General features: G+C 42.8%; 1 protein-coding gene across 2 annotated transcripts in view; it reads left to right on the top strand.

Moving 5' to 3' along the window:
* The window catches only part of IQGAP1 (IQ motif containing GTPase activating protein 1), a 116,676-nt gene that overhangs the window by 77,752 nt on the left and 19,167 nt on the right, over nt 1-19,757 (top strand). The window contains exons 16-31 of one of the 2 annotated variants that reach the window (XR_012415386.1): nt 495-585; nt 764-931; nt 1,951-2,093; nt 7,407-7,577; nt 8,295-8,378; nt 8,476-8,547; nt 8,647-8,716; nt 9,073-9,281; nt 11,240-11,395; nt 11,644-11,807; nt 12,241-12,465; nt 16,509-16,649; nt 16,746-16,830; nt 17,249-17,296; nt 17,908-18,140; nt 19,081-19,213. Coding sequence is in view for 1 of the 2 variants with exons in the window: in XM_005560517.3 (XP_005560574.3) it covers nt 495-585; nt 764-931; nt 1,951-2,093; nt 7,407-7,577; nt 8,295-8,378; nt 8,476-8,547; nt 8,647-8,716; nt 9,073-9,281; nt 11,240-11,395; nt 11,644-11,807; nt 12,241-12,465; nt 16,509-16,649; nt 16,746-16,830; nt 17,908-18,140; nt 19,081-19,213 (2,145 nt within the window). In the remaining variant the exon portion in view is untranslated. The remainder of the gene's footprint in view (nt 1-494; nt 586-763; nt 932-1,950; nt 2,094-7,406; nt 7,578-8,294; nt 8,379-8,475; nt 8,548-8,646; nt 8,717-9,072; nt 9,282-11,239; nt 11,396-11,643; nt 11,808-12,240; nt 12,466-16,508; nt 16,650-16,745; nt 16,831-17,248; nt 17,297-17,907; nt 18,141-19,080; nt 19,214-19,757) is intronic. The other variant, XM_005560517.3, reaches the window with a different exon arrangement.

Here is a 19,757-nt window from a genome sequence, read left to right on the forward strand (position 1 = left end):
TGAGCCATTTCCCTTATCTTATGACCTTTACCAGTTTGTTCATTTTGGGAGACAGGGTCTTACTATGTTGCCCAGGCCGGAGTGCAGTGGTAAGAACACGGCTCACTGCAGCCTAACCTCCTGGGCTCAAGCAATCCTTCTGCCTCAGCCTCCCTAGTAGCTGGGACTATAGGCATGCACCACCATGCCTGGCTAATTTTTTTAGAGAGAGATGGGGTCTCATTATGTTGCCCAGGCTGGTCTCGAACTCCTGGGCTCAAGCATTCCTCCTGCCTCAGCCCCCCAAAGTCTTGGATTACAAGTGTGAGTTACTGCACCCAATCTTTTACCAGTTTTTTGATGCCTACTTCTTCCATTTGACTAACCCACGTGTCTCATATTTTTTAAGCCTGTTCTTCCATATTGAATTGTGTCTGGGAAACCCCCCTCATCACATGTATGTTACAGGTACCCCAATTTCATGACTTTAATATTTTGGTTTCAATGATATGTAGGAAATCCAGGATGAGTCAGCCGTGTTATGGTTGGATGAAATTCAAGGTGGAATCTGGCAGTCCAACAAAGACACCCAAGAAGCACAGAAGTGTATGTATCACCTGTTTTATTTCTGTTTTGGTGGAGGCTGGGGGTGACAAGGTGCTCCATACAGCTTGACCAAGATAGGTATGGGGGAACAATTTGCCAGTAGATATAGTTAAGTGAACCAGTATGTGAGTTTAGACACTCTCTAAACTATTCTAGTAACAGTTCTTTCCCGGAATAGTTGCTTTAGGAATCTTTGCCATTAATGAGGCAGTAGAAAGTGGTGATGTTGGCAAAACACTGAGTGCCCTTCGCTCCCCTGATGTTGGCTTATATGGAGTCATCCCTGAATGTGGTGAAACTTACCAGAGTGACCTTGCTGAAGCCAAGAAGAAAAAACTGGCAGTAGGTGAGTTCTGGGGTAATACATATGTGCCCTGAAGCTAACCCTTGAGTATACGAGGGGACAGATGTAGAGGAAAGGGATAAGCTATAGGGAAAGATCTTTTAGCATAGATATACGGTACTTAGGCTCATTTTAAAGGAGATAAAAATCCCTGTTTTTGAAAATATCCTTTTCCCCCCCTTTGTGGACAGCTGTGTTAACAAGGCCAATTTTCTGAGAATGTGGGAAAGATTAAAATATTTAACTGCTTATCTTTCACAGAGTAGCAGTGGTTCTGATTAAGCCTATAGGCAATTAAAAGTAGTTTGAGTATAAAAACCAGGAAAAACTTAAGATTTTTTATCACATTTTATGGACTTTTAAAAATTGAAAAACTGGGCCGGGTGCAGTGGCTCACGCCTGTAATCCCAGCACTTTGGGAGGCCAAGGCGAGTGAATTGCCTGAGGTCAGGAGTTCAAGACTAGCTTGGCCAACATGGTAAAACCCTGTCTCTACTAAAAATACAAAAATTAGCTGGGCGTGGTGGCGTGCGCCTGTATTCCCAGCTATCCAGGAGGCTGAGGCAGGAAAATCACCTAAACCCAGGAGGCAGAGGCTGCATTGAGTCAAGAGCGTGCCACTGCACTCCAGCCTGGGCGACAGAGCAAGACTGTGTCTCAAAAAATAAATAAATAAATAAATTGAAAAATTGGAGAGGCTCAATGGTTGCAAATTTTTTAAGACAGACAGGCCTTAAACATAGGCTTTGGAATAAACAAAGTTAATCATGGTTAATTCCATAATTGGACATCATAGGTATTTTCTTCTTACAGACATAAATGAGCTAAGTTAGTCATTACAAAGCCATAATTTAATGGGGGCTTAGGATCCCGCCTTTACTCTCACAGATCCAAGGAGCAGCTTTTGGAGTGGTCTTCATTTAGACTGTGAGAACTGACTGTAATAATCCTGCAGTTCGGGATGTGTACAGCTGGGGAGTGTGGCTCTGGGTGTCTTCTATCTTTCCTTTATTTTCTGCCAGGAGATAATAACAGCAAGTGGGTGAAGCACTGGGTAAAAGGTGGATATTATTATTACCACAATCTGGAGACCCAGGAAGGAGGATGGGACGAACCCCCAAATTTTGTGCAAAATTCTATGCAGCTTTCTCGGGAGGAGATCCAGGTAAGTCACCTTTCTTCACATAAGAAGAAGCTGAGAGAAAGTGTTTTCAAGCTATGATATTACTAAGAGGAAAAGGGCGTGTGGTCAGAAACCCTAGACTAAAACTGAGGTTATGTAATGAGCTGTTTTGGGCTAATTTTTTTGTAGTAGTTGGGGTAGTGACTAAGGCCTGAATTTGTAAAACATCTGAATTATAGAATTAAGTGATATGAACCATGTGCTAAGAAAAGTTAGATGATCTATAAAAGAAAAATGGAAGGTTGCTGACTCCATTAAATGCAACTTCTTTAATCTTTCCCAGTTTGTATTTTCAGTCTCTTTTCTGACTGTTCCACGAGTTATATTAGCTACAACCTGCACTTTCAAATAAAGGTAGCGTTTTCATAGAGCTTTTAAAGTACTTTTTCATCTTCTGTGTCTTTGTGTCTTTGCTTATGCTGTCCAACAGTTTTTGTTGTTGTTGTTGTTGTTGTTGTTGTTGTTTTTTGAGACAGAGTCTTACTGTGTCACCTAGGCTAGAGTGCAGTGGTGCAGTCTCGGCTCACCGCAACCTCCACCTCCCTAGGTTCAAGTGATTCTCCTGCCTCAGCCTCCCGAGTAGCTGGGATTACAGACGTGTACCACACCTGGCTAATTTTGTAATTTTAGTAGAGATGAGGTTTTGCCCTGTTGGCCAGGCTGGTCCCGAACTCCTGGCCTCAAGTGATCCACCCACTTCAGCCTCCCAAAGTAGTGGGATTACAGGTGTGAGTCAGCGCACCCAGCCCATTCAACAGTTATTTGTCAGATACCTCAAATGTAGCAGGTACTCTTCTAAGGAATGGGGATATAGTCATGAACCAAAGTCTCTGCTGTCGTGAGATGTCTCTCCCCTGCCATCCATATCTGTCAAAATTCTATCCTTCCCTTTGTACTGATTCTTGATACAAAAAAAGAAAAAAATTCAGGCTGGGCATGGTGGCTCACACCTGTAATCCCAGCACTTTGAGAGGCCAAGGCAAAAAGACTGCTTGAGCCCAGGAGTTCAAGCCAGCCTGGGCAACATGGTGAAACCTCATCTCTACAAAAAATACAAAAATTAGCTGGGTGGGCGTAGTGGTGTGTGTCTGGGATTCTAACTACTTGGGAGGATGAGGTGGAAGGATCAGTTGAGCCCAGGAGGTCAAGGCTATAATGAGCCACGATCCCAGCACTGCATTCCTGCCTGGGCAACAGAGCAAGACCCTGTCTCAGAAAAATAAAATTTAATTTAAAAATTCAGTCCTCCTTAAAAATTCAGTCCTCCAAACACACCCATCTCAAGTCACCTCCTCTAAGAATCTTTTTAAAATTTCCTTTCCTTACCCCCTTCATCTTCCTTTGAAGCTCCCAAAGAACTTTGTATTCATTCAGAATTTAATGTACTTGGATTCGAATTTTAGTCACATTTGTGCTTGTCTATGCCCCCTAGTAGTTTTTAAGGTGAGCTGCTAAGTTTGCAGTACTTTCTCTAAGTGGGAGTTACATTGTCGTTGATAGACTGTTGAGGACTTTTAAGGCTTAACTTGGTGCTGCACTCCTGTCAATTAAACCAGAGTTGTTTAATGAATGTTAAAGGGGAAGAATATATACTGAGGGAAGATGTTCAGTAAGCTCCTGCAGGTCATGATTAGACACATTACTAATAGACATTCAAGATTCCTAGAGAAAAAGGACAATAAAATATTTTCAAAAGGTCATTGACTTCCCTTTGTCAATATTTCCCAAATCCTGTGTGGAACAAATCAAAAATACACCTGTGGAAAAAGTGAAATAGTTCCTTTATTCAGGAGTTACCATCAGATGATTTCTACCTTGTGGTTAAAGTTCTCTTTATATGGTGGGTTACAGTGTCTTACCTTTTCAGTGTTTCATTTTCATTGCTAATGATTTCACAGGTGATGAAATTTGAATTCACTGAACTCTGTTCTGGGCATTAAGAAGATAGAAATAGGTATCAGAGAGTCTCTACCTCCCAGTATTTCACAGTGTTGTGAAAACAGCAGACACAAAACCGAGTACTGTAATGTAAGGCAGAGAGAAGTGGTGCTCTAATAACAGCACAATAAGGGAAGTCTTAAGGGAAATTTTAATTTTGTCCTGGAGTAACATAGCATAGATAATATTTTAGCAGCTGAGAAAAAAAGAAAAGGCTGTTCTAGACAGAAAGGGAAAGTTAAGGATGAGCTTGCTGAAATTATAAAAAGAAAGTAGGAAAGAAAATAGAAAAGGAAAAAGCACAGAGTACTGAAAGGATATGGACCCCTGAGGGAGAGATGAATGGTGTATTACCTAGCACATGGTAGGTGTGGCAGGACAAGAAGCCCAGATTGAAGCTTGAGGGCCTAATATGCTGTGCTAGGGAATTCAGGGTACAACTTCTAGCAGAGTGATTTTTAACTCTTGTTAGGTCAGGGACACCTTTGAGAATCTTATTAACCTCCACAGAAACACTCATGTTTGAATAGTGTTTTGCATATATGGACCTAAGAATTTAAACGGGAAGGGATGCTACCTCATTTTCAGCATGTGACCTGACCTTTTACCTCCCCTGCCAACAATAGTGGCCATCACATATAGATCCTCCCACTCTGTACTCCCCACTCTCTGTACTTTCAGCTTACTTGGATTTTCACTGATTCCTTCTTCATTTTCTCTCCAGAGGAAACAGCTATCCTTTCTAAAGCTCATTATTTATCTTACTGCTTGATTTCATCCTCTCCCAGTTCCTTGCAGACCTTATACTTTTCATGCTCTTCCTCCAGTGTTTGTCAGGATTTAATGTCTGTCTGAATCACCTGGGATCTTGTTAAAATGAAGGCTCTGATTCTAGTGTGAGTTCTGAGAAAATCTACATTTCTGACAAGCTGCCAGGTGATGTTGATGCTGCTGGCCCAAGGACTGTATTTTAAGTAGCAGCCTACATACGTAGGCATCTTTATTTCCCACATCTTTGAAAAAATAATAATACAAACATTTTTTAAAGCCCATGGAATTTCCCTGAACTGGGCTCACCTACATTCATACTCTTGCTAAGGGCCTTGATCTGGCCTCACCTACATTCATACTCTTGCTAAGGGCCTTGAAAGTTAGTCTACTCGTCACTAATTCACTGTCTGTTAGCATCCACTTCTTAGCTCACAGCAGTGTGGTTTCCTGTCCAGCTTTTACTTAGTAAAACTCTTATTTTAGAATTCATCAATAACCTTTTAATTGGCAAATTCAGTTCTGAGCACTCATCGTATATGACTTGTCAAAAGTCTCTTCCTCAAACCCTTAATTCCTTTGGCTTCTCCCATACAATTCTCTTCTGATTTTCCTACTTCTGAATGTTCCTTCTTAATCTCTCTTGCTACCTTCCTTTCTCTACCTCTGCTTGAATTATATGAAGATTCCGTTGGCCCTCTTCTCTTCGTCTACGCATTCTTTCTGAGTGATCTCTTTCAAGCCTGTGGCTCCAGCCCTTAACCCTGTGCTTGTGACTCCTAAATCTGTACTTCCAGACATTAGCACTTTTCCCCACCACCAGGTTTTTGCCCTTCCTTTTGCAGTCCAGAAGTCCAGCAGACACCTCAAACACAGTTAAATAGGAAAAAACCAGAGGCTGCAATAGTGTGTAAGGTTGTATTTTTATCTCGCGTGAAGTGATTCTGCAGTTCAGCAGTCCAGGGAAAATGTGGCTCCATGGTGTCATCTGTCCCAGGATCCTCCATCTTTGTGCTCTGTCATGTGGCTTCCATTCTCGAGGTCACCTTGTTACCTATAGTGACTGCTTGGAGCTTTGACCATCAAGTTAGCAGTCCAAGCAGGAAGTAGGAAGAAGGGGAAGGAAAGCGAAAAAGGTGTGCTGCCAGCTGTCTCTCTCAAGGAGCTTTCTCAAAGGTCTTGCCGTACTACTGCTGCTCACAGCGCATGACCTCTCTCTACCTCATGGAGTTTTTTGTTTTTTGTTTTTTGTTTTTTTTTTTGAGACGGAGTTTCGCTCTTGCTGCCCAGGCTGGAGTGCAATGGCGTGATCTCGGCTCACCACAACCTCCGCCTCCCGAGTTCAAGCAATTCTGTGTCACCCTCCTGAGTAGCTGGGATTACAGGCATGCACCACCATGCCCGGCTAATTTTTGTATTTTTAGTAGAGACGGGGTTTCTCCATGTTGGCCAGGCTGGTCTCCAACTCCTGACCTCAGGTGATCCACCCACCTCAGCCTCCCAAAGTACTGGGATTATAGGCGTGAGCCACCGCGCCTGACCACTCGTGGAGTCTTTTAAGTGCGTACAGTGTTGCCCAGAAAAAAAGAAAAAAAAAAAAAATCAAGGCTCTGTTACCAAGGAGAAAGGAGAAGGTGGATATTGGATAGGTAACCAGATGTTCCTAAGCATTCTCACTCCTGCTGCCCTTGTTGAAGCCCAGGCCATCTCTCACTTGGATCGCAATAGCAGCATTGTAATTCACCCCCTTGGTTGAAGTCTCACCTCACTCTAATCTGTCAGCTACTTTCCTAACAGTATTGTTTTTCTAAAAATAATCTCCACCCTGGACAATATAATGAGGACTCATCTCTTCAAAAAATATTTTTTAAAAAAATAAAATTAGCCAAGGGTGCTGGTACGCTTGTAGCCCCAGCTACTCAGGAGGTGAGCTGGGAGGATTGCTTGAACCCAGGAATTTGAGGCTGCAGCAAGCTGAGATTGCACCACTGCACTCCAGCCTAGGTGACAGAACGAAACCTTGTCTCTAAAATAAATAATAAACATCTGATTGTTTTATTCCTTTGCTTGACAGAGTTTTCTGGTTCTCCAGTATCTTTAGTAACAATCCAAACCCTCTAGGCTACTTTTCAAGACCATTTGCAATCTGCCTGGGGAAGCAATTTTCAGTCCTCACCTCTGGTCTCTCCCCCTGAAATGTCCTGCATTGTAACATTCTAGGGGTCCCTTGATATTTGGCACACAGCCCTGTTCGGTACCTGTCACTCTTTTCTTGTCTGCAGTGACCCCAGATCAGCCAGCACAGTGCCCAGCCTAGTCAGTGTTGGATAGATGGATAAGTGAGATGACATATGAAGCAAAAGAAGATTAAGTTTTTGTTTATGATGTTTTCTAGGTGGGAGGAGGTGTGTGAGAACAACCTGGTTCTGAAAAACAGACTTGAGGGCTTTGTTCATGTCACGTAGCTAATGATACAGCATAGACTTAGGAAGCAGGAGTGTTAGCTTGTGTGCTGTGGATGATACTTTGAGAAAACCTGCATCGATTCTTGCCTGTAAATGTCTTTGAATGTAACCACTGCTTTTTCAGAGTTCTATCTCTGGGGTGACTGCTGCATATAACCGAGAACAGCTGTGGCTGGCTAACGAAGGCCTGATCACCAGGCTGCAGGCTCGCTGCCGTGGATACTTAGTTCGACAGGAATTCCGATCCAGGATGAATTTCCTGAAGAAACAAATCCCTGCCATCACCTGCATTCAGGTATTTCAGAACCTATCACACAGACAGCAAGCGGGCATCTAGACCAGGGGTAATAAACGGTCAGCTGTCACCATTGACTGTCTGAGTGTGATTTTTGAGTTCTGGACTCTTAGTCTTCTCTTTTCTTTGACAGGTACCTCCTCTTTACTACCATATAACCGTAGTGTGCCTACAGGTGTTTAATGGTGGCACAGTGGCAGTTCTTGGGTACCTCTTCCTCTCTTCTTCTAAGACTATACCTTTCTGTAAGATTTGAACCCCGAGGAAAACAACTGTGGTTTTGCTTCAATGATAAGGCGGAACAATGTCCTAGAAAGAATTCTGAGTTAGGAATGATGGTTGCACTGCTACCAGACAGTGGTGAATCTCCAAGTTTGTGTCCCCATCTGTAAAAGGGGAATACCCCATTGTATCTTATCTTCCTCACTTGATTTGTTGGAAGAAGCCAGTAAATGAATCTGTATGGCTGCACTATAAAAGGTGTGCAGGGCTGTGCTGACGTTGGGGAAGTAGAATGTAGCCATCGTGTTCTTCCAGTGGAGGGATGGCCCATGCCCTTGTTCCCCTGTCACTGTTGGAAGTGGTCCTTCCTAAAACTTCATCATGAAATTGTACTTGGATCATATATCAAGATGAAAGGTTTTTTTTTTTTTTTTTTTTTAACTTCCATTGATGCTTGGGAAGTAATATGTCCTCTGTAACATTTGATTGTTTCAGTCGCAGTGGAGAGGGTACAAGCAGAAGAAGGCATATCAAGATCGGTTAGCTTACCTACGTTCCCACAAAGACGAAGTTGTAAAGGTATGGTAGCCTGAGCAGGGTTTCTCCGTGAGGGGTGCAGGTATAACACATGTTGAGATGAAGGACTCTTCTAATTTTCAGGATCCCTTTTCCATAGATTCAGTCCCTGGCAAGGATGCACCAGGCTAGAAAGCGCTATCGAGATCGCCTGCAGTACTTCCGGGACCATGTAAGCACCCTTGGATCATACAGGCCATTAGGAGCTGCTTTGCCATATTTTTGGTAGACAGATCAACAGAGGAATTTCTTCTTCTTTTTTGTTCCTTAGATAAATGACATTATCAAAATCCAGGCTTTTATTCGGGCAAACAAAGCTCGGGATGACTACAAGACTCTCAGTGAGTAACTGGCTCCGCGTGAAGAGTTGAGGCAGTGGCTTGGAGCCACCAAGTTCAGGGTATTCTCCACAGACCTCTTTTACTGTCCTGAAGGCAAGGCTTGGGGGAGAGGGTGTGACCTGTGACATAAGTCCCTTTGCTAACATGTGGCTAGGTATCTGGTTGGCTTGTTGCATTAACCTTTATCATAACATAGCAATAGCCTGACACAGAAGACTGCATCTGATAGTTGTCTTGGCACATCTCAAAATTAAATGTGTGTGAATAGAACTACTTTTTCAAGACAGTGCTATTTCCTGAGACATAGTACTTTTTCTGGTAACTCCATTCTTTGTCTGATGCATACTTTCTGTCAGTCAATGCTGAGGATCCTCCTATGATTGTGGTCCGAAAATTTGTCCACCTGCTGGACCAAAGTGACCAGGATTTTCAGGAGGAGCTTGACCTTATGAAGATGCGGGAAGAGGTTATCACCCTCATTCGTTCTAACCAGCAGCTGGAGAATGACCTCAATCTCATGGATATCAAAATTGGACTGCTAGTGAAAAATAAGATTACATTGCAGGTATGGCCCAGTGCCAGCAGGGTCTTGGAACACTTCATCCTGCTTTGTAACCCTTGCATTTCCCTTTCTGACTGGTGGGGAGGGTGGAGGCTGACCTTCTTCTCAGTTACTGCCATAAGCCTTTTTTTTTTTTTTTTTTTGACCAAATCTCACTCTGTTGCCCAGGTTGTACTGTGATGTGATCTCAGCTTACTGCAACCTCTGCCTCCCAGGTTCAAGTGATTCTCCTCCCTCAGCCTTCTAAGTAGCTGGGATTATAGACATGTGACACTACACCTGGCTAATGTTTTTTGTTTTTTGCTTTTTGGCTTTTTTTTTTTTTTTTGAGACTGAGTTTCCCTCCTGTCGCTCAGGGTGGAGTGCAATGGTGTGATCTCGGCTCACTGCAACCTCTGCCTTACAGGTTCAGTGATTCTCCTGCCTCAGCCTCCCAAGTAACTGGGATTACAGGCACATAACTGGGATTACAGGCACACTACACCCTGCTAATTTTTGTATTTTTAGTGAAGGCAGCGTTTCGCCATGTTGGCCAGGCTGGTCTTGAAGTCCTGACCTCGGGTGATCCACCTGCCTCAGCTTCCCAAAATGCTGGAATTACAGGTGTGAGCCACGGCACCCAGCTTTTTTGCATTTTTAGTAGAGACGAGGGTTTCACCATGTTGGCCAGGATGGTCTCGAACTCCTGGCCTCAAGTGATTGATCCACCCACCTTGGTCTCCCAAAGTGCTGTGATTACAGGCTGAGCTGCTGTGCCTGGCCATCATAACCTTTTTAAAAAGTTGTATAAGACAGGTCAGGCATGATGGCTTACACCTATAATCCCAGCACTTTGGGAGGCCGAGGAGGGCGGATCACTTGAAGCCAGGAGTTTGAGACCAGCCAGGCCAACATGGTAAAACCCTGTCTCTACTAAAAATATAAAAAATTAGCTGGACATGGTAGTACATGCCTGTAATTTCAGCTACTCAGGAGGCTGAGGTGGAAGAATCACTTGAACCTGGGAGGCAGAGGTTGCAGTGAGCCAAGATTGCAGCACTGCACTCCAAACTGGGTGACAGAGTGAAACTCTGTCTCAAAAAAAAAAAAAAATTATTTAAGACATAAAGCAATTTAATAGACAAAATTTAGATAGAGAAAAGAAGATAAATGTCTTCCCCTAATTTCACCTACCCCAGTCATTTTGTATCTTACGTTCTTACTTCATATTAAAGGATAAGACTCTTTCGCTATGATAAGTAGTCAAAAATTTTTTTTTTTTTTTTTTGAAACAGAGTTTCCCTCTGTACCCCAGGCTGGAGTGCAGTGGCATGATCATGAGTCACTGCAACCTCGACCTCCTAGGCTCAAGTGATTCTCCCACTTCAGCCTCTCAAGTAGCTAGGACAACAGGTGCGCACCACCACGCCTGGCAAATTATATTTTTATAAGAGGTAGGGTCTCTTTGTGTTGTCCAGGCTGGTCTCAAAACTCCTGGGCTCAAGTGATCCTCCTGCTTCAGCCTCCCAAAGTGCTGGGATTACAGGTGTGAGCCACTGCACCCAGCCGTAAGTATTATTTTTAACAGTAGCATAATAGATTTTTAGAAAATAATACTATAATTTACCTCTTTTTCCCCTGGTATTTGACATTTAGGTTGTTTTCCAAGCATTTATTATAAATAACATTGCAATTATTGTTTCAGTATATATGTAGCTATTATTTTTATAATAGATTGCTAGAAGTTGGTTTCCCAATTCAGTGGACATTCTTGTGGCTCAGGTTCTTTGTTGGAACATAGGAATGGATTTGATTGGTATACTGAAAACAGGATAAAGTGTAGTGATTTTAAAATATTCGGTGGGAATCTGCCAGTGCAGTAGACCTTCATGTGAGTTTGCACGTGCTACAAAACCTTTCCTCAATGCCCAGAGGTTCATCTTTGAAGGCTTTCTGATCTATGTATTGATTTTTGTTTACAGGATGTGGTTTCCCACAGTAAAAAACTTACCAAAAAAAATAAGGAACAGTTGTCTGATATGATGATGATAAATAAACAGAAGGGAGGTCTCAAGGCTTTGAGCAAGGAGAAGAGAGAGAAGTTGGAAGCTTACCAGCACCTGTTTTATTTATTGCAAGTAAGTGGCTCCTGGAATCAGTGTTATAAAAATTTAGTGAATTTGTTTTTCCACAAGAAAGCCTTACCCATTGATCTCTCTGGAAATATTTTTGAATTCCACTGAGGGGTGAGTGACGGGCACTGTAATACGTTAATTTATTAATTTTTTTCTCATATATATTCTAGTCCTTCAATTTTAAATAATTGAATATACCTTGCCAGCCTTTATATTACCTACAGATGACTTATCCCTTGGTTTTATTTCAGACCAATCCCACCTATCTGGCCAAGCTAATTTTTCAGATGCCCCAGAACAAGTCCACCAAGTTCATGGACTCTGTAATCTTCACACTCTACAACTACGCATCCAACCAGCGAGAAGAGTACCTGCTCCTGCGGCTCTTTAAGACAGCGCTTCAAGAGGAAATCAAGTATGAACAGATTTCTTAAGGGCATAGGCCCCTTCCCACTAACACAAGGGCTCCCAGTTTGAGATTCATGCCTTCCTGATCTTTTCTTGATCTCGATTAATTTATGAAAAATACTTACTCTAAAGAAGCATCTAATTTTTAAATAACTGATATAAAATCTTGCTGCTTCTAGGGAAGGGATAAGTTAATTTTAGGAACATTCTGTATTAAGGTATAATTTCGAAAAGTGATCTGAACAGGAAGATTTCACATTTTTATCTAGTAGCGGACCTAATCATGACCATGATTGAGTGTACAGCTGCAGGAATGTTCTGTGAGTGCCGGGGAGTGTTTCAAGAGAAACCGTTTCAGGGAGATAGATCTTTAAGCAGGAAGGATCTTTTAAGTTGATGGATTCTGTGACAAGTTTAAATTTTTATCTGATGTTTTATAGGTCGAAGGTAGATCAGATTCAAGAGATTGTCACAGGAAATCCTACGGTTATTAAAATGGTTGTAAGTTTCAACCGTGGTGCGCGTGGCCAGAATGCCCTGAGACAGATCTTGGCCCCAGTCGTGAAGGAAATTATGGATGACAAATCTCTCAACATCAAAACTGACCCTGTGGATATTTACAAATCTTGGGTTAATCAGATGGAGTCTCAGACAGGAGAGGCAAGGTATGTTAACCATAATAACACTTTTCTTTCATGTTGTTATTTTCTTTCCTGCTTTTTTCCCCCTCTTTATTTATAAACTAATATTAGTTCAAATAATTTTTCTTTTCTTTCTTTCTTTTTTTTTTTCGAGACAGAGTTTCACTCTTGTCGCCCAGGCTGGAGTGCAGTGGCACAATCTCGGCTCACTGCAGCCTCCACCTCCTGGGTCTAAGCAATTCTCATGCCCCAGCCTCCCGAGTAACTGGGATTACAGTCACGCGCTACCACCCCTGTCTACTTTTTGTATTTTTAGTAGAGAAAGGGTTTCGCCATGTTGGCCAGACTGGTCTCGAACTTCTGATCTCAAGCAATCTATCTGCCTCGGCCTCCCAAAGTGCTGGGATTACAGCCGTGAGCCACCACACCCAGCCTGAAATAGTTTTTCTTTAGAAAACTCTGCTTTATAAGTTGTTGACCTGGTAATAAACTCACTTATTTAGCAAATATTTATTGAGTACTTACTGTGTGCCAGGCATTGTGTTAGAGATGTGTACAGTAATGCAATAATGAGTGAAACAGACATGCTCCCTGCCCTCTCTTCATAGTTCATTGGGTGGAAGAGACACCAACCAGATACATAAAAATAAAAGCATAATTAAACATTGAGGAAAGTTTTATGAAGTAGGGTTCTGTAATGGAGACTTTATAAGAGGGAACTAACATAAGGTGGTTAGGGAAAGCCTATCCCAGAAGATAAAATTTCATTTAGCTGAGGTCCAAAGGCTAAGATGAACCCAGCCTTACTAAGAGCTAGGTGCAGTGTTCATGTCTAAACACTCTAAGGTGGAGGGTGTAGGACTTAAAAGGACCTGGCATAACTAGGGATGTGGTTGAATGAGAAGGTTCATATAGATTGGGTGAGATCACTGTGTTTCAATAAAGGAAAAAGAAAATGGTGTGGGGTGAGCTGCCCTGAAATATCAAGAGTTGGGCTAATTAAATTAACATATTACAGGAGATAACTGAGCTAGGGCCATAGCATAACCACCAACATTAATTGATCTAAAGCAAAAGTGTGCCAATCAAATATGGGTAATGCTGGGGAAAGGGAGTTCAGAATGCCAAAATGTTTCTGGTTTTATTCATCTTGGGTGAGGACCCAGAGGGGTGGGAAATGGAGGTGTGAGCAGCGTGGTCTGTTGTGGTTTCTTCTTGTTGTTGTGGAGTAGGGTTAGATCATGCATGAAGCTCTCTGGGCACAGGCGGAGTAGCAGCTCTCCACACCATTGTTATTCAGTGTGCTTTGCACACCAGTAATGGAAAATCAGCTGTGCACACTGTTTAGTTCAACTGATACTTTTTTTTCATAGCAAGATTTTCTTAATGACGGAAGCAATGTATTGATTTATATTCTGACTCATTCTCTTTATCTTGTCTTTGATCAGTTTGTAGACTGGCACTGGTCCACACTTTGAATAACACCATTCTACATCATTCTACTTTCCATTTACCTGGATGCCAGGCAAACAGGGAGGTGTACCCTGGGTGGAGAACAGAACATTCTGCTGACTCCTTGAAAGGGCTTATCTTGCCAGGCGTGGTGGCTCACGCCTGTAATCCCAACACTTTGGGAGGCTGAGGCAGGAGGATTGCTTGAGCTCAGGAGTTTGAGACCAGCCTGGGCAACATAGGAATACCTTGTCCCTACTTAAAAAAAAAAAAATTAGCTGGGCATGGTTGTGCACACCTGTAGTTCGACCTATTCCAAAGGCTGAGGCAGGAGGATCGGTTGAGCATGGGAGGTTGAGGCTGCAGTGTGCCTTGATGGCACCACTGCACTCTATCCTAGGTTGACAAAAAAAGAAAGAAAGGGCTTATCCTTATTAGGAATCATTTGGCATCTGATTGGTTCTCAGTACCATGTAGGTCTGTTATCAGGACTCAGATCATTGCAAAGGTCTTTTTAACTTTTTTGCCTGCATACCTGAGGCCTGCACATCCAGGAATGTGGTCAGCCAAGTGCAATACTTGTCTGGGAAGTTTTGCCTGCAACCCAGGGCATTCCTTACCGATAGCCCCATATACACCGGCTCAGGGCTTCTCAGTTATTTCCTCTGACAGTCCATGAGTCAGTCATTTTTAGATCCAAAGCCTGCTGAACATTTCAGGATTGGTTTTCTTGTGGGTACCTATGGGAAACTGGTCTTATTTTGCCTTTCATAAAATGGAAATTGAGCCAGGCATGGTGGCATGCACTGGTAGTCCCAGTTGCTCAGGAGGCCAAGACAGGAGGATTGCTTGAGCCCAGGAGTTTGAGTGCTGCCTGGGCGACACAGACCCCATATCTTAAAAAAAAGGAAATTGATTTGAACTCTTTTTAAGATACCAGTGACTATGAGGTGTGGTGATGTGGTGGGGATCTGTCCTGCAGGTAAGCGTCACAGGTCCCTTAGCTTTCTTCTTTTACTTCAGCCACAATACATGTAGCAAACTAGAATCTTGTCACCTCTTGGGAATGTTCTTTCCTAAAAATCTCAGAAAGTTAATATCCTGTTCTATCACCAGTGTTTTTTAGCGTATTGATTCCCTTGCTGGTTACTACTTTTGAAAATCATATAAATAATAAAATATGTAATATTCTTTATTGTAAGTTCCATGTATTTATTTATTTCTCATAGAATGTTTCTGTTGATTTTTGCAGAATTCTTGTATTCATAGCCTACCTATTTTAAATTAGCCATGCTGTGACAAATGAAGAAGGGTATTCCTATCTACTTGTATTTTTCTTTTGTTGTTGTTGAGACAGAGTCCCGCTTTGTTGCTCAGGCTGGAGTGCAATGGTGTGATCTTGGCTCACCGCAACCTCTGCCTCCCGGGTTCAAGTGATTCTCCTGCCTCAGCCTCCTGAGTAGCTGGGATTACAGGCATGCATGCGCCTCCATGCCCGGCTAATTTTTATATTTATAGTAGAGAGGAGTTTCTCCATGTTGGCCAGACTGGTCTCAAACTCCTGACCTCAGGTGATCTACCCACCTCCGCCTCCCAAAGTGTTGGGATCACAGGCATGAGCCACCACACCTGGCCTCTGCTTGTATTTTCTAAGGCTGCCATAACACATCACCTCAAATTTGGTGGCTTAAAACAACCAAAATTCATTGTCTCACAATTGTGGAGGCCAGAAATCTGAAACCATTATCATGAAGTCGAGGTGCTGGAAGAGCCATACTCCCTGCAGAGGCTCTAGTGGAAACTGTTTCTTGACTCTTACAGCTTGTGGTGACTGTTGACATCCCTCAACTTGTGGCTGTGTGGTTCCAGCCTCTGCCTTTGTGGTCGCATTGCCTTCTCTTCCCCTTCTGTGTGTACCAAAGCTCTCTCTGCCTCTTTTTTTTTTTTTTTTGAGACAAGGTCTTGCTCAAGCAATCCTCCCACCTCAACCTTCCTAGTAGCTGGGAATGCTAGTGTGTGCTGCTGTTCCTGGCGTAGCGCTCCTATCTTTGAAGACCTCCCTCTGGTTTCTAGCAAAGTCCAGATTTGTCAGTATCATATACAGGGTCTGCCATGGCCTGCTCCCTGTCTGCTTTTCCACTCTCATTTCTCCTGTCTCCCTTTCCTTCCTAGAAGACTCTTCCTCTCCCGTTTTCTTGAGTTCAAGCATCCCTTCCTTTTGGAAGCCTGCCTTCCTTTTTCCATTCTGAGTTGAAGCCCTTTCCCTATGGTCCTGTAGCACTTTTGGTGAACTGATTTACAGCAGAATAGGTTTATAATCATTTGTTTGTGTGTCACTCCCACCAGACTGTAAAAGACTCAAGAGAAGGTATCATGTCGTGTATAACTTTTATTCCCAAATGCCTATTATTGTGCCTGGCACACAATTCAGGCACCTGATTCACAGTTAAAAACCTGAGTTCAGATTCTAGCCTTATCACTTACCAGCCCTGTGAGCATGAGCTTAAGCTATCTAATATTTCTGGGTCTTTCAGTTTATGAACGATAGGACACTTGCTTCAGGCTGTTCCTGGCTGTTAGTCTAACATAGTCGGGTATAATTTCTCTCTTCCCAGCAAACTGCCCTATGATGTGACCCCTGAGCAGGCGCTAGCTCATGAAGAAGTGAAGACACGGCTAGACAGCTCCATCAGGAACATGCGGGCTGTGACAGACAAGTTTCTCTCAGCCATTGTCAGCTCTGTGGACAAAATCCCGTGAGTGCCATCAGTTGTCATGACCCCCAGTAGAGCCCAGCAGTAAGTGCCTTTCTGCTCCTTGGCCCTTCTCACTAAGTTTTGTCCATCCCGCAGTTATGGGATGCGCTTCATTGCCAAAGTGCTGAAGGACTCGTTGCATGAGAAGTTCCCTGATGCTGGTGAGGATGAGCTGCTGAAGGTAAGAATCTCATAGCCGGCAGACTCCTGCCCTTTGAGGACAAAGCTATAAAAGCAGGACTGACCGTAGATCATTACTAACTGCCTAAGTGTAGGTTCTGGCAGTAGCTTGCACTTGATTGTGAGCTTTTGAAAACAATTGTAATTGCTAAATGATACCTCTCTTAGGATGAAACACTTCCTATAGTTTGGCGCACAAACATCAAACAAGTAGAAAGATGGATTTTTCCTGTTTTCAGATGAGTTTCTTTGAGTCCTGTCTTTTCGCTGTAGTATTGTTCCCTCTGCTGGTGACCTGGCAAATAGTAGCAAGCACAGTTATTTCTGCTGAGGCTGTTGCTGATAACTCTTTCTTACTCAGCTGTGCTCTTCTCTTTTCTTTTTTTTTAATCTGAATGCTTTTTTCTTCTCTCTCCTAGTTCTGTGCTTTCCTACAGTGAGGCCTCGATTCTAGACTTTCTGTTCAGGTGAATTAATTTTATTTCTTCTGAATGAAACTCTAGGGGAAATGCTGTGACTGTCCCTGAATTCTTCTGTGGAACAGATGTGTGTTAAGTGAATTTAATTTCAGAGGCATGAACTTGGCCTTTGAAGTCTGCAGCATGAGAATGTTGGGAGGTGGGGTTACTCTATGCTGATTGGGTCATGTTAAGGAATTTAGCTATGTTTGTTAGCTTTTTATAAGGAAAACCCATCTACATGAAAGTACAAAGTGCACGTGGGTGACACCAGCCTTATTTGCTACCATGATATGTGAACAAAAGATATCCTGAAATACTTAATAACAGACTTTAAGTGTATCATTTTTACCTTCTGAATCTGCTCTTTCATTAACTACTGGCAGTAGTTTTCAGTTCTGTTGTCATTGTTTTCCTGTATTGAACAAAGGGATATTTCATTTAGTTCCAGGCCATGAGAAAGAGTGTGTATATGTGCATGCGTGCATGTGTGTATGTATTTTTTATTTATTTTTTACTCATAGGACTGCATTTTCTGCTTTTCTTTGCTAGCAAAGTCATTTGTGGCTTACTTGGTGGTATGTCTTTTAATACCCATCTTTCTGTTTCATCTGTTCCAGATTATTGGTAACTTGCTTTATTATCGATACATGAATCCAGCCATTGTTGCTCCTGATGCCTTTGACATCATTGACCTGTCGGCAGGAGGCCAGCTTACCACAGACCAACGCCGAAATCTGGGCTCCATTGCAAAAATGCTTCAGCATGCTGCTTCTAATAAGATGTTTCTGGGAGATAATGCCCACTTAAGCATCATTAATGAATATCTTTCCCAGTCCTACCAGAAATTCAGGTAAGGGGAAAGGCACAAGTGCTTAAGAGAGTCTGTGGATGTATTTTTATCATTGAGGGAAAAGATAAGATTAAAAACCACCCCTCACTTTCCCTGACTGCCATATTGTAGAAGACATGTTTGATGTGCCCGGGACTCCAGAAGATGATCGATGTACTTTGAAGAGAATTTTCTTTTTTTTTTTTTTTTTTTTTTTGAGACGGAGTCTCGCTCTGTCGCCCGAGCTGGAGTGCAGTGGCCGGATCTCAGCTCACTGCAAGCTCCGCCTCCCGGGTTCACGCCATTCTCCTGCCTCAGCCTCCCAGGTAGCTGGGACTACAGGCGCCCGCCACCTCACCCGGCTAGTTTTTTGTATTTTTCAGTAGAGACGGGGTTTCACGGTGTTCGCCAGGATGGTCTCGATCTCCTGACCTCGTGATCCACCCATCTCAGCCTCCCAAAGTGCTGGGATTACAGGCTTGAGCCACCGCGCCCGGCCGAGAATTTTCATATGAAATACATAGTAGTTAACACTTATGAAATAGATAGTAGTTAACATAAAAATAATGATGATTATGCATTTAGTAAGTTACCTTGTAATCAAAGAAGAATTGGAGAATGCTTTTAATTTTTGTAAATTAACATCTAGTTTTGAATGCTTCAGAGCACTGTCTTAGAGATAGAATTGGTTCTCCTAATGGTGCCTGAGAACAGTTTTAAATCATGGTGCAATGGTTCTTAAGGATAAAACTAAAACTACAAACTAGGTGGAGAAAGAAGTTATTAGAGCCAGTATCCCAAGGTTGTCAAGCACAGCAAACACACAGCACTTTCTCTTGAAGTAACTATATTGACTGGCTTCTGTTTGCACTCATTGTGTGAGAGGTTTGTGAAATGTCCTCTTGCCAACTTCTCATGCATATGTCCCTTTTTGGGGGGCTGCTTCCTGTGCTTATTTCAGACGGTTTTTCCAAACTGCTTGTGATGTCCCAGAGCTTCAGGATAAATTTAATGTGGATGAGTACTCTGATTTAGTAACCCTCACCAAACCAGTAATCTACATTTCCATTGGTGAAATCATCAACACCCACACTGTAAGTATTTTTCTTTAATTACTTAATTTCATTGTCTTTAATTATTATCCCTGGCTGCTGGTTATCATCTCTGGTAGCCAGGTGTCTCACCTTCCTGTGATGTAACTGACGTGCATCTCCTTGATGTCTCTTTTTTTTGCTTGTTATTCTTTTTTATTTATTTATTTAGAAATGGAGTCTCACTCTGTCGCCCAGGCTGGAGTGCAGTGGTGTAATCTCGGCCACTGCAAGCTCCACCTCCTGGGTTCACGCCATTCTCCTGCCTCAGCCTCCTGAGTAGCTGGGACTACAGGCGCCCGCCACCACACCTGGCTAATTTTTTGTATTTTTAGTAGAGACGGGCTTTCACTGTGTTAGCCAGCATGGTGTCGATATCCTGACCTCATGATCCACCCACCTCGGCCTGCCAAAGTGCTGGGATTACAGGCTTGAGCCATCACGCCCGGCCTTTTGCTTCTTACTCTTAACAATATCTACTGCTAGGTTTCTAAAATGTCTTCCCAGGCCATCTGCATCAGAATCCTATGGGCTAGTAGTTAAAAAT

Source organism: Macaca fascicularis, chromosome 7 (genome assembly GCF_037993035.2).
Source record: "Macaca fascicularis isolate 582-1 chromosome 7, T2T-MFA8v1.1".
NCBI lineage: Eukaryota > Metazoa > Chordata > Mammalia > Primates > Cercopithecidae > Macaca > Macaca fascicularis.